The sequence below is a fragment of the Lolium rigidum genome, chromosome 3, assembly GCF_022539505.1.
Source record: "Lolium rigidum isolate FL_2022 chromosome 3, APGP_CSIRO_Lrig_0.1, whole genome shotgun sequence".
Classification (NCBI taxonomy): domain Eukaryota; kingdom Viridiplantae; phylum Streptophyta; class Magnoliopsida; order Poales; family Poaceae; genus Lolium; species Lolium rigidum.
This window is the reverse complement of record NC_061510.1, coordinates 250,675,355-250,689,653: the sequence shown is the minus strand read 5'-3', so window position 1 is coordinate 250,689,653 and position 14,299 is coordinate 250,675,355. Positions and strand designations below refer to the sequence as shown.

General features: G+C 47.4%; 1 protein-coding gene and 1 pseudogene across 1 annotated transcript; one reads left to right on the top strand and one right to left on the bottom strand.

The window, feature by feature from the left end:
- Positions 1–446: 446 nt before the first annotated feature.
- LOC124699309 lies at positions 447–4,527 on the top strand (annotated as a pseudogene).
- A 263-nt stretch (positions 4,528–4,790) lies between these two features.
- On the bottom strand, positions 4,791–6,389 carry LOC124699308 (succinate dehydrogenase assembly factor 2, mitochondrial-like). Its single transcript, XM_047231630.1, has 4 exons — positions 6,164–6,389; positions 5,928–6,054; positions 5,278–5,346; positions 4,791–5,188 (listed from the first exon to the last, which is right to left on the bottom strand). Exons 1-4 carry the CDS (start codon positions 6,334–6,336, stop codon positions 5,045–5,047), a joined length of 513 nt encoding a protein of 170 aa, XP_047087586.1. The 5' UTR covers positions 6,337–6,389; the 3' UTR covers positions 4,791–5,044.
- Between the last annotated feature and the right edge of the window lie 7,910 nt (positions 6,390–14,299).

The following is a 14,299-nucleotide window of genomic DNA, read 5'->3' as shown; positions in this document are numbered from 1 at the left end:
TCCAATAAGCAATACAGTGTATATCTACCATTAAGCAATACAACAAACATGCGAGAAGTAGGGTTCTCAGCCTCCAGGCAGCATAAACCTAGGTACTCTGATATAGAGTAATACTGTATCTTCTTGCAGGTTGACGATGATATAGAGTTTTTTTGCCGCCTCTGATGTTTCCCACACTCCGCGCACTCAAACATGCTCTAAAAATAGGTTCGAACGAAAAAAGAAAAGATAGAAACGTTCTTGAAGGTTATGAATTCAATTTTAGGTATGCCAAAGGATGAGAGGGCGAATTCTGAAGTTGTCGGGTTGGCAACAGAGCGCTCGTGCCACGGGTCACAAAAGGCTGTGTCTTTCTCTTTCGCCCTCGGCGTCATTGATCGGTTTCCCTCTTCCCGCAACCCGACCCCATCCCTTCCCTCGATCCCAAGCTTCGAATCCCGGTCGGTGCTGCTATATATCGCTCCTATTTCCTGGACCAATGGTGGAGGCGCTGGGGAGGGAGGCTGGCGAGCCCGGGACGGCGTCGGCGGCGGTGATGGAGGCCAAGACCAAGGAGAAGAAGGATGGGGTGGTGAAGGAGGTGATACGGCTCGAGAGGGAGTCCGTCATCCCCATCCTCAAGCCCAAGCTCGTCATGAAGCTGGCCTATCTCATCGGTATCGTTTCCCATTGATCCCACCGTTTCGTTTGATCGTTGCGCGCGCGGCATTGGGGCTGCGCCGCCGGTCCTAGAGGCGTCGCATTTCTTGGAAATGGGGGAGACATTTGCTGATTTCTGAACTTCTGTGCGATTCTAGGGGATTTGATTATCCGTTTAATTATAACTGTCGTCACTGATCTCTGTCTACCCTCGTATAGTTCACGAGTTCAGATGTTCAATTGCATTGCCTTACCGGCCAAATATGCGGCAAATGGTCCTAGTTCCTTGGGTTGGGTAGTAGGAATGTAGGCTAATTTGCATTTTGGTTGTTATCCTGGATCCTATTTTGTTCAATTGCCAAGAAAGAAGATAAGGGTCATTGGCCTTACTCTGTCGAAGTTGCCTTTTGTATCATCAGTCATCATTATAGTTTTGGTGTATGCTCACATGGATTACAGATGGTGCATTCCACTCCATTTTACATAGTAGAAAATCATGATTTTTCATCGTAGAGTGAACAATTCTGTCATTTTACGGAGTATGTTTTACTTCTCTATGACTGAAATTTATGATATGCGTGGGACTGTGAACTCGAAATGCATTGTTATATCTACATTCTCATAATCACGCATGCTCCTGATTTACTCTATATATAGAGCAAGACAACGACCGTACCGAGTTTATGAAGCTATGTAGGAGGGTGGAGTACACTGTCCGTGCTTGGTATCTCCTGCAGTTTGAGGATTTAATGGTACTAGTCCCCTTCGTTTCACGTTCTTTTATTTTTCTGCAACTGTCTCCGAGTTGGTAAAGTTTTCTTATAGCTGAACATTGGTTCCATGATTCAGCAATTGTACGCACTATTCGACCCTGTTCATGGTGAGAAGAGTTTGGAGCAGCAGAGCCTGACACCTTCTGAGATTGAAACTCTTGAACTCAATTTTCTAACGTATCTTTTCCAGGTTGGATCACAATCTGAACTTTTCAATACTAATAAATGCGGTTTCAGAGATAAATATGTGTGAGATTTTATCTGACCAAAACCAATTTACCATCTGTTCCATGCATATCTGTGGTCTTAAGTAGATAATGGATAAGAGTAATTTCAAGTTGTTATCCGATGAAGAGAATGATGTGGCTCATTCTGGTCAGTATCTTTTGAACCTGCCAATCAAAGTTGACGAGTCCAAGGTCAGAAGCTACATTTGTAGCAGTTTAAAATAAGGCTCACAGCAATTCGTGCTTCACATATTATTGACTTTCTTAACTAATTTGTGATCAATTGTAGGTCGACAACAAGTTGTTGAAAAAGTACTTTAAAGAGCACCCACGTGATAATTTACCAGAATTCGCTGATAAGGTATTCATCATGGTCTTTAACTAGCACGTGATGTAGATTCTACTTTTCCATAACAACTACAAGTAGAAAAGCTGTGGAAGAAGCCAGCCTTTTTGTTCTGATGATTTCATTACCAGTTTTGCTTGCTGTCCTCCACCGACATGTGAAAGTTAGATTTAATGCTGAGAACATTTCTTCAGTTCTGTCTAATCTTATATACGGGTTCTGACAACTTCAACCATACCTTTGTAGTATATTGTCTTCCGCCGAGGCATTGGAATCGACCAAACAACTGATTATTTCTTTATGGAGAAAGTGGATGTTATCATATCCCGAGTTTGGAGATTCCTGTTGAAAGTCACAATGTATGATAATTTCATTCAGAATCAAAATCATGTTTTTAAATCATTAATATGGTAATTCGTCAAAATGATGATATTGTATTTAAAATAGGATTGATAAACTGTTCTCTAAGAAAAGAGAATTGAGGCCAAAAAAGGACACAAAGAAAACCGACAGAAGTCAACGAAGAAGAGGAGCAAGCAGACCTCGTTGTTGAACGCATTCGCCTAGAAAAAATGGAACTGAGGTTGTTGATTGGGACCCTCCTTGTAATATTTTAGTACACTAAATGTGAACTCACAGTGCAACGTGTATTTCTCCTTTTTATGGCAGCATAAAGAATTTACTAAGAAAGATGACAATTCAAGAGCCTACATTCGAAAGGATGATCGTGGTATATAGGTAATTCTCTCAAAATTTCCATTTATCTAAATAATGAAGCAATTTCTCTTCAGTGTTGACATATAGTATTTATTTCATACTCTCACTGTAACACATTACAGGAGGGCCAGCAGAGAAACTAAGCCAGATCGAGGAATATTCGTAAAACATTTTAAGAACATTCCAATGGCTGACATGGAGTTGGTCCTGGTAATATACATTATCTGATTTGCGCTTCATATGTGATTTTAGCATGTTCTATTTGTTCCCTCTCATTGTGTGCCTAATATTATTACTGATGATGTAGCCAGAGAAGAAGAACCCTAGTTTAACGCCAATGGATTGGGTCAAATTTCTTATTTCTGCTGTGCTTGGTTTGGTATGTATGTGATGCTTTGAGATTGGAAACATACTACTGAGATAATATTTAACCATCTCAATGCTTCTTCTTTTCAGGCCACTCTCATAAGTTCTCTTGAAATGCCAAAGGCTGATATATGGGTTGTGACAGCCATAGTTTCTGGTTTAATTGGATACTGTGCTAAGATCTACTTCACGTATGTGCTCTAAACTTATGATACCCCTTTCAAAAGAATCATTTTATCTCGCGCCATGTTATTTTATTTGGATCAACTTTTGTGCCATTTTATTTACCAACATGGTGAATTTTCTACACAAACAGATTTCAGGCAAATATGGTGACTTACCAGAATTTGATTACGAAATCAATGTATGATAAGCAGCTTGATAGTGGAAAAGGAACCCTTCTACACTTATGCGACGATGTGATCCAGCAAGAGGTGCTTAACCACCGAGACCTTTACTTTGCTATGTGTAGCATGTCTTGAATGTGCCGCTGACATGTCACAAATTCCTTGTCAGATTAAGGAGGTTATTGTTTCTTATTATATTTTGATGGAGCAAGGAAAGGCTACTATACAAGTAAGTGCACAGTTAGTTAATTAACAAAAATTAGTTGACTATACATTCTTTTTCTTGTCATCGGTATGGGGAGAACAGCATCACAATTCACAATACAAGCTACTGAATCTCTTGCAGCTGATTAAAATGGACATGTTTTGAAGGAAAATATTTCCGTGCTTGTAGGACTAACTAGATGGTTTTTCTGCTCATCATACCAGATGGCTGGTTTACTCAAAGATCCCTTTATTCTTTTGACACATGAGTTTGCTGATCTTTGCAGGATCTTGATTTACGTTGCGAACAGCTCATCAAGGAAGAGTTTGGCGTGGAGTGCAATTTTGACGTTGTTGATGCTGTGAAGAAGCTAGAAAAGCTTGGAATTGTTTCCCGGGTAAGATTGTCAAATAGTTGATCTGCAGAGTCATCCTTCGTCGCCAAAACTATCATTTACTTCAGTGCATCTTTTTTCCCGCATCGGAAGTACAGTACTATACTTCATGTACTCGAGCTAATTTCAAATCTCTTGATTCTTTCATTAAATCTCTGCCAGGACTCGATCGGGAGAATCATATGTGTTCCACTGAAGCGCGCAAACGAGATTATAGGGACTACTACTGAGGAAATGGTGATGCGTGCCCAACAGGCCCCAGCCGGTTCTTAGGCTCTGCAGGGTGTTAAGAGCAATGATATCTCCTTTCTTATTCGTGTTTACCCATTAGGACAGTATTCTCTCATAGCGATTTCCTCATGTACCATAAATAATCTCAGAGTTGCATCATTTTATTCTTTCATTCCTTCATCTCTTATGTAAATAAGAGTGGTCTATTTGGGGGATTTTTTTCAGTGCGTACAATGTTGAATAAGTTATGTGCACATAAAGGCCCAAATTCTGTCTTGCAAATGCTTAGTTTTGATTCTACACCGATTGTATGATGCGTTGTTTCATACTCCCTCTGTCCATAAAAAGATGTCTCAACTATGTCAAAATTTAGATGTTGTTTCATACTCCTGTCTCAACTATGTCAAAATTTAGATGTATTTAGACTTATTTCAATATCTAGACATATCCAAATTTATTCAAAGTTGAGACATCCTTTTATGGACAGAGGGAGTATTAAACACTGCTATGTTAGAATTTTTACATTCAGTAGAACACAAGAGCAATTTGTGCATCCAGAATTAACTAGGAACTGGAACAATGAGATCCATTTGGTTACACTTCACCACTACAAATGCCTTTTCTTCAACAATGAAAACATTATTAGCACACATCCAGTAACAATCCAATATCCCGAATCCTTCGACGATGGCGCATCACTAGCCATGATTAACTTTATTTACACAGGCATCGTCAAAACGAGGATAACAAAACAATCTTACTTAGGATAAAAATTGCCACAGTTCATTTGAGCACCCCATCACTGGTTTCCATACTTCGGTCCAGCCAGGCCCCTCTTGTCATCCCACCCTCGCACCCATGGTTGACCAGGTGCTGATCGGGTCTCTGGAGAAGAGTGCTTGCTCAGGTTATCCGTGACCTTCGACTTAATAGCAACAAATACCTATTTGGGTTTGGACAGAAATCGTTCAGTATAGTTGCAATTAGACTATTAGAGATGGGCAGAAACAGAGGTATTGTGCTATCACATACAGGATTAGAATTGACATCCTCTGGTGCTTTCTCTTGGCCAGTAAGCCATTTCCACAAATCTGGGTTCTCCTGAAGAATCAAACAGTTCTAGAATTAGAACCATAAATTCACTTCATTATCTGGAAGAAACCTTACGGTGCTAAAAAGCTGTAATTGCCCGAGTATTCTACTGCCAACACAAGATATGATCACCACATGGCAACGATGTTCTTAATACAGATGTGATCCTGAGATTGACTGGTTAGAAGAGTGGTAAAATGTAGACACTAAACCGTGCACAGATGCAATAGAAGCAATTGTCCAGCCATGTCAAGGGACGGAAGGACATCAAGTACATTTATACATGAAGCATCCTCCTAATTACTACACAAAACAGTGCTGACAATTGTTGACTCGTACATTGCCCATGAGCTGGTGGGATGATTTTTTGGACCAATTTGACTGGGCCAAACATGAACCAGGCTAAAAATTGGCAAGTCCAGGACAAAGAACCATTGTGTTTTGTGGCACTACATACACTGGATAAAGAATATTCAGTAAACAGGAAAATCTGTAGCTGGAGTTCAAAACTAAAGCATGTGACAGCAAACCATAGCTCAGAAGAGCTATTAGATGGCAAGAGAAGGAGGGGCAGGGGCAGGATAGCTCACGATGTCGAGGACTTGGAGCAGGGATCGGATGTTGGGCTCGTCCATGGAGCGGATGTGCTGCTCTACCCAGGTCCCGAGCACCAGGTCCAGCTCCAGAAACCCTCTCTGCTTGCTCCTGTACATCAAACTGCACGTAGTATATACGAGGCCTTAAATCAGCAACCGTCCTTGGTGACCCATACATATCCCATATACGGGTTGGCAATTCAGAAGGAGGGGGGAGGAGACGGGGAAACCTGTTGACGAGGCGGCGGCGGCTCTCATCGGAGGAGAGGTCGATGGGGATGGCGGTGTTGTTCTGGTGGGTGGAGAGGAGGCGGTTGGCGGCGGCTGGGAGTAGAGCGCGGGAGGAAGCGGAGGGGAGGGTACGGCGGAGGTGAAGCGCCCGGCGGAGGAGCGTGGCCGCCATGGAAACCGCGGCGAGGAGGAGAGGTGGCTGACTGGTTGCCCCGTCGCCTCTTCAAAGAAAGTCGGGCACTGCGGCACGGTGCAGCGTGGCGGCGCTGTCGTCCCGCGACTTGGCACATCGCATTTTCACATGTGAAAGACGGGCTCTGGAAATACGTGTCCTACGTCACCAACTGGTTCCGCTGGTCGGAGTGGGAGGGGAACAAATTTGACGACACTATTCCCGTCATCTTCTCGTCTCTTCTCCTCGGTGCTGCTGGTCGGAGTGGGAGGGGAAAGGAGGGATGTGCGTGCATATATGTAGTGTAGCTTTGTTTTCCTGCGTCATTCCCGTGCTCACGAGCAGCTTGGGAAGGCTTTCCATTCCCATGTCTAGCTTGCTTCCGTGGTGGAAGATGAGTGGAGCTGGTGGATCTGATGGATGCAGTATGAATAAGCGTGTTCCCTCTCTTGATCTGTTGGATGCTTCACTCTGCTCCCTTCGAATCTTCATGGTGGAGGAAGGGGAGACGGGAATAATGCTATCAGTGAGCGGATCTGGAGTGGAGTCGTCGGCCATGGTTCTCTGGTTATTGAGGTTTGGCCACTAGTTGTCTCCTGGCCAAGATATTAGGAGTATGAGTCGATATCGAGCAGGGACAATAATGGGTACCCAAGACCCACGTACCCAACGGGTAAAAAACCATTAAGATTATGAATATGGAAAAAAAATTACTCATGGGTCAAAAAAAAAAAAGAGTGGGCATGAGTATGGGATCATAAAACCCATGCCCACATACCAATTTACCCATTCAAAATTTCATAAATGGATCTGCCTAATATTATAAATTACTTAATTTCCTCCTAGTCACACATTCATGTTGTTTCATGACTATTTTTGGTCAATTTGATGTGTTGTAAGTTTGGATAGTTTTATCCACGGGTACCTATTTACCTTGCCAGGTGAGGGGTATGAAAAAAAACTTGTACCCGTTGACGAGTATGGGTACATGTGATGGGTAAGATCTAGTGCGATGTGTACGGGTATGTGATGGCTCCACGCATATCTATACATGCCATCCCTATGCACGAGACTACGGTCGAGAGCCATCAATTGTGGAGCATGGAGGGCCGCATGTTGGAGAACATGTGAATCAATGTATCTACCATGTGAAACAGATAGAGGACTTGCCGCCGCGTGTCACGCTATCACCCCGATCGACGTCGCACATGTTGTCATCATGCCCTCCATTTTCTCACTCTAGGCCTCCCCTTCTCATCCTCAAGCCACAACTGAATACAGAGCCGCACTCGACACCATAAAGCAGCATAGTCTTCCGGACCACCAATATGGAGGCGCGGTCGCCACCTCAGGCCTAGCTCTCCTCCCAACGCCCCAAGTCAGAACCACACTTGCCGCCGAGGAAGCCAAGAAGGAAGAGGTTTCGGTGTGGATGGCAGACTACTGGGTGTAAACGCGATTATGCGACGCTGACCTGGAGATTGGGCGAAGGACTAGTCGGTGGTGGATAACACCATCAACTCCGACAACAATAACAACGGCCATGACTAGATATAGGTTTAGGCTTAATTTTGTAAAATCTTAATTTTTTTAATGAAATTCGCGCAATTTGTTTAGATTAGTGTGTTTATTTTAAGAAATATATTAAAAAAGGCAGCTGGCCCCAATGAGTTGGATAAGTGTTTGGGCGCCCTCAATAGTAGTCATCCCACACACTCCATTCAGGTGCTGGTGGATGGAGATGTTCTTATATGAAAAAATGATCTAAAGAGCTAGAACTACTTGGAGCCTTGGAGGTGTAGGGGGTGACGCCCCTCGCTAACGAGAGGCTTCCATTCTTTAATTAGGTTTTCCTTTTTTCGGCATAGTGAGACCATAGTTATATCATAATAAAGTCTTCCCTCCCTATCCACGCTCCTATGGCACTTGCATATGCGACTAAACAAAAATATCTTATAATATCCAGTGGTGCGATACAAGCCACCAAAGAAAGTGAAAATGGGGGACAAATATGGTTTTACTGGAGTCTGAAGCCATGCTCTCAGGCATCTTCAGCGGCACGATCCAAATCAATGATCCAAATCGTCCGATTTTGTCCCATTTGATCCTCCCACAGACAGTTTGAGGCAGCTCGTCTGGCCTGCCCAGACACATGCCACGGCGGGAGGACCCAGTTTGTCCTCCACAACAGCCATGTGGCCATGTGCTGTGATCCATTCCCATGTGGGCATGTAAACATGGATCACCAAAGTCAAAAAGATGGTGCTAGTGGCCAATGGGGCCATTTAAGCATGGGGGAGGGACCATGGCCCAGCCTGCTTTGCCAGGATGGGACGAACAGCAGATCGGACACCAGCGCCTATCCAGCGTCTGTTCGGTTTGAACCATCCATGACACAAATTTGGTTGTTGGGGGGATGACCCCCGGTATGCCAAAGGCATGCCAAACCGGATGGTTTGAGCCATCAAGATACCGGTTTAATGTTCGTACCGGAACACAAAGTTAAAGAATTTGGCTAAGCGAGGCTAAGCCGGTATCCCCAAGAGGGGTATGCCGGAACCGGGTAAAGAAGACACCGGGATACCGGAAAGAAGAGCAAGTCGGCGGGGACTGGTCAAAGATTCTCTCCGGAGCTAGAAGACAAAGATGAGCTAAGCAAAGTAGCTTTAAACGAAGGGTTGACGATAAAGAGGAGGATGACGATGAAAGAAGCCGGAGGACGTCGGCATCCACGATTAAAGAAGACCCCGGTGTCATCTATGATTAAAGTAGCTTTGTAAAGTAGTTTGTCTAGTCAAAGATGCCATTAGGGTTTCTTGCCCTGTAAGCCACCCTCTCCCCTATATAAGGAGAGGGGGCAGCCCTCTTCACGGGCACGGACGAATAGATGTGTGCATAGACGAACACATGTACTGAGAAACTTGTAACCTGTGGAGATCAATAAAGAAGATGATCTAGAGCGAGTTCTTCCTTATATCTTTCTTCTTCAACCTCTAGCCTTGGCTAAGTTCTTGAGGAAACCATCCGGAAGTTCATCCCGTCTAATCACAAACCCTCCCCCGAATCCTCTAGCGTCCATTTGGCCCCAACTTAAGCCATCCTATGGCATCTGTCTGTTCACCACGATGACAGTTGGCGCCCACCGTGGGGTATGAAGTGGCGCTTGCTGGAGTACATATTCGGGCGGGCATCCTCGAGGTCGCCGGCGAGCGGACAGTGTCTGCGCTCGTCCAGCGCTTCTACTCCATGAACTTCATCAACGACAACGCGGGCTGCTTCGCCAACGGCGGCATCTTCCCCAAGAACGGCCGCATCATCGAGTTCGGCAGCCACCGCGTCTACTTCGGCACCGTCCCCGTGCGCCAGCGCCTCTCGCCGGTGCTGGTGGCACCGGACCCGCCAAGGTGGCTCTGTGCTGGCCGCGCCGCCGGCAGCGTCGAGGTGATGATGGCTGGCGTGGCCGGCGCGGGCAAGGAGGTTGCGGATGAAGGTGCCGGTCATGCGGTTTCGACCCGTGCGGCCAAGCCACCGCTGGAGCGCGACGCTGGCGCTGCGGGAGCATCTTCCGCACCACCGGCAACACCACTCCAAGCGGCGATGAACGTGCTGGCAACGCCCATCGCGCAGAACATCGACCCGGCAGCGGCTCGAGGCGGAGCTGGAGGCACAACGCCAGAAGCTGCTCGCGAACGGCGCCGACATCGTCCGGGCGCAGCCGCGAGCTGAACCTAACCCTACGTGAGTACAATGCTGCCCATGGCTTTGCTTCCGTTAGCGCTCATGTCTGCTAGGATACCGGAGAACCGGCTTAAGGCTCGCAATCTAGATCAGGATTTGCGTAAGGAAGTTCTTGCCGGCAAAAGTACCTCTGCATCTGTTAGCATCGTAGAGAAACCTAAGTACAGTAGCCCGGATAAAACCATAAAAGCTGCTAAGGCTGCAGTAGAGCTATGTGACTCGCTTTCCGGAGATGCTTTGGCAAAATAGCAAGAGCGTGTTAGAGAGCTGCTGGAAACTCTCGAGCAACAAAATGCTGATCAGCTGGCTAAGCTAAACAAGGCTGTGGCCTCAAAATCCGCGCGTTCAACAAAGAATGCCGGAAGCAAGTCCCATGGGCAGACCTCGTCCCCCCATCCGGACAGGAGGAGAGAAAAAGAAACGAACGCACATCAGATGACTGTGTACGATCCGGTGCTTGCCGGAAAACAACAAGCCGGGCAACACGATGCCGGTAGAAAAAGCCAAGGGGAAGATCGAGGCTACGCCAAAGGAGGCTATGCCGGAAACAATCATGCCGGTAGATACGAAACCGGGCAAAACTATCCAGCTGCAAGGGCAGCATATGATGATGAGGAGATGCCTCCACCAAGGTACCGGCAGGCAAGGGCCGCGGTACCGGAACGTTACGATGAAGCTGACTCGACAAGACTCACCGCTTACCGGAACCCTTTGGGAGAGCGCGTGGGAGAAAGAAACCTGCCGGAACGGGATGCAAGGCACCGTCTGGACAGAGTGTACCTGTCTGAAATGATAGAGGCAGAGGGTCCTCCGGGTCCGAAATGCTTTGGCCCAAGGATCATGAAAGAACAACCACCAGTTCGCAACTTTCAGTTGCCCCGTGACACCAAAACATACGATGGCACCACTAAACCGGAAGATTGGCTCGCGGATTATGCCGCGGTATACGTCGCTGGCGGCGGAGGTTGTGTAGCCGGAGGAGGAAACTGGCGTTGGGCCGTAAGAATCGTGCCGACGTTTCTGGTAGGACTGGCAAGAATCTGGCTGAACAACTTGCCGGCGGGAAGCATAAACGGCTGGTTGGACTTTGAGGAGCCTTTGTGAGCAACTTCACCAGCACCTACCGAAGGCCAAACAGGCCTCAGCAGCTCGCATTGTGCGTGCAGCGCCCGCAGGAAACAGACCGGGATTACCTGACCCGGTGGAACTCCACTAGAAACTCTTGTGAAGGAGTGATAGAAGCACAAGCCATTGCATGGTTTAGCCAGGGATGCCGGCGAGGTTCGCCTTTGTGGCAAAAGCTGCAGCGAAACATGCCAACAACTTTGGCGGAGATGATACGTGTGGCGGATAACTATGCGTTGGGAGACCCAATGCAACCGGCGGTGCAAGCTGAGCCGAAACAATCGAGCCCGCCTCAGCAGCGCCAGGAACAATACCGGGACAACCGGAACAACAAAAGGAGGGAAGATTTCCCGGATCGAAGGTACGGTCCGCAGCAAGTTGCTGCTGTGCAAGAAAATTCTGATGCCAGCGGCAGCCAAAGGCAGAGAACCGGATCGCAGCCGTGGGCGGGTCCTAAGAAACAATGGGTCGAAAAGAAACCCTGGGGCCAGAAAAAGAATTAGCAAGAACCCGCGAAATACACCATGCAAGCCGCCATGGATCAACCTTGCCGGTGGCACACGCCGAATCCGGCTCACCCGTCAAACCACTTGACAAAGGATTGTACCTGGACCAAATACTTGATGCAAAAGGGAGCGGTAAAAGATGCGCAAGCGCAAGGGTGCAACACAATGATGCCACCACCACAAGATTATCTACGCCAGCAACAACTACCACCACCACCACCGCTTACCGGAGCAAATGCTTTACCGGTACAGCCTCAGCCAAACAGGCAGCAGTATCAGCAAGTCAATCAGGTGGGAGAGGGCCACGGCCAACCACCTCCACAGGCGCCTTTGGGCCGGAATGTTTATGAGGACCCAGACGTGTGCTGTGTCGTGTTCGTCACTGAGCCGACAGACAGGCAGAGCCTACATCGCCGTTCCATGGAAGTAAACGCGGTGATGCCGGCAGTACCAAAATACATGCAGTGGTCAGATCAGGAAATCTCATGGTCGATCAAGGATCACCCCAAAGTTATGCCTAACCCGGGTGGTTACGCTCTCGTGGTGGACCCAGTCATGAAAGGGCCAACGACTCGCGTCAAGTTCAGCAAGGTGCTAATAGACAATGGGAGCAGCATAAACATAATGTACCGGCACACCATGCATACGCTGGGCATAACTGAAAACATGCTTCAGCCAACTCGCACAACGTTCCACGGAATCGTTCCGGGTTTGTCCTGCGCACCGGTTGGAAAAGTCCGGGTGGATGTGTCGTTTGGAGGACGTGACAATTGCCGGGTTGAAAACGTTGAGTTCGAGGTGGTGGACCTAGATAGTCCGTATCATGCACTGCTGGGGAGACCGGCACTGGCGGCCTTCATGGCCTCGACCCACACGGCGTATCTCAAGATGAAGATGCCGGCACCTCGTGGACCCTTAACGGTGGTGGGGAATTACAGGATCTCGCTGGAAACTGCTTCTGCCGGATCAAACCTAGCAGAATCGCTGGTGATCGCGGAGGAAAAGAAGAGGATGCAAACTACAGTTGCGCTGGCTCAGTCTTCACAATTGAGCTTAGTGTAGGATAACGTAGCATAGAAAACAAAAAATTTTCTACCGCAAACACGCAATCCAAGCCAAGATGCAATCTAGAAGACGGTAGCAACGAGGGGGTATCGAGTCTCACCCTTGAAGAGATTCCAAAGCCTACAAGATGAGGCTCTTGTTGCTGCGGTAGACGTTCACTTGCCGCTTGCAAAAGCGCGTAGAAGATCTTGATCACGATCGGTTCCGGCGCCACGAACGGGCAGCACCTCCGTACTCGGTCACACGTTCGGTTGTTGATGAAGACGACGTCCACCTCCCCGTTCCAGCGGGCAGCGGAAGTAGTAGCTCCTCTTGAATCCGACAGCACGACGGCGTGGTGTCGGTGGCGGTGTAGAAGTCCGGCGGAGCTTCGCTAAGCTATGCGGGATGTGGAGGAGCGGGCGGCTAGGGTTTGGGGAGAGGGAGGCGCCGGCCACTATGGGGTGCGGCCACCTTGGTGGTTCTTGGGTGGCCGGCCCCCTCCCCTTGGCCCCTCATTATATAGGTGGAACCCCAAGAGGTGGTGTCCAAGTCTTCGAATAAGACCCGAACCAAAACCTTCCATAGGAGGGGGCAATCCTAGCCCAACTAGGACTCCCACCCAAAGGTGGGATTCCCACCTCCCATGTGGGGGTGGCCGGCCCCCTAAGGGGAGTCCACTTGGGACTCCTCCCCCACTAGGGTTGGCCGGCCATGGAGGTGGAGTCCCTTGTGGACTCCACCTTCCTTGGTGGTTTCTTCCGGACTTTTCTAGAACCTTCTAGAACCTTCCATAGAACCTTCCGCGTCATTTTATTCACATAAAATGACATCCTATATATGAATCTTATTCTCCGACCATTCCGAACTCCTCGTGATGTCCGGGATCACATCCGGGACTCCGAACAAATATTCCAACTCCATTCCATATTCAAGTTCTACCATTTCAACATCCAACTTTAAGTGTGTCACCCTACGGTTCGCGAACTATGCGGACATGGTTGAGTACTCACTCCGACCAATAACCAATAGCGGGATCCGGAGATCCATAATGGCTCCCACATATTCAACGATGACTTTAGTGATCGAATGAACCATTCCCATATATTACCAAATTCCTTTTGTCTCGCGATATTTTACTTGTCCGAGGTTTGATCTTCGGTATCATTCTATACCTTGTTCAACCTCGTCTCCCGACAAGTACTCTTTACTCGTACCGTGGTATGTGGTCTCTTATGAACTCATTCATATGCTTGCAAGACATTAGACGACATTCCACCGAGAGGGCCCGGAGTATATCTATCCGTCATCGGGATGGACAAATCCCACCGTTGATCCATATGTCTCAACTCATACTTTCCGGATACTTAATCCCACCTTTATAGCCACCCATTTACGCGAGTGGTGTTTGGTGTAATCAAAGTACCTTTCCGGTATAAGTGATTTATATGATCTCATGGTCATAAGGACTAGGTAACTATGTATCGAAAGCTTATAGCAAATAACTTAATGACGAGATCTTATGCTACGCTTAATTGGGTGTGTCCATT

Coding starts and splice junctions, on each gene's coding strand:
- LOC124699308 (XM_047231630.1), bottom strand. CDS start 6,336: ATGGCGGCCACGCTCCTCCGCCGGGCGCTTCACCTCCGCCGTACCCTC. Junction 5,347..5,927: donor TGCTCCAAGTCCTCGACATC/GTGAGCTATCCT, acceptor TTGATTCTTCAG/GAGAACCCAGATTTGTGGAA. Junction 5,189..5,277: donor AGGATGTCAATTCTAATCCT/GTATGTGATAGC, acceptor AAACCCAAATAG/GTATTTGTTGCTATTAAGTC.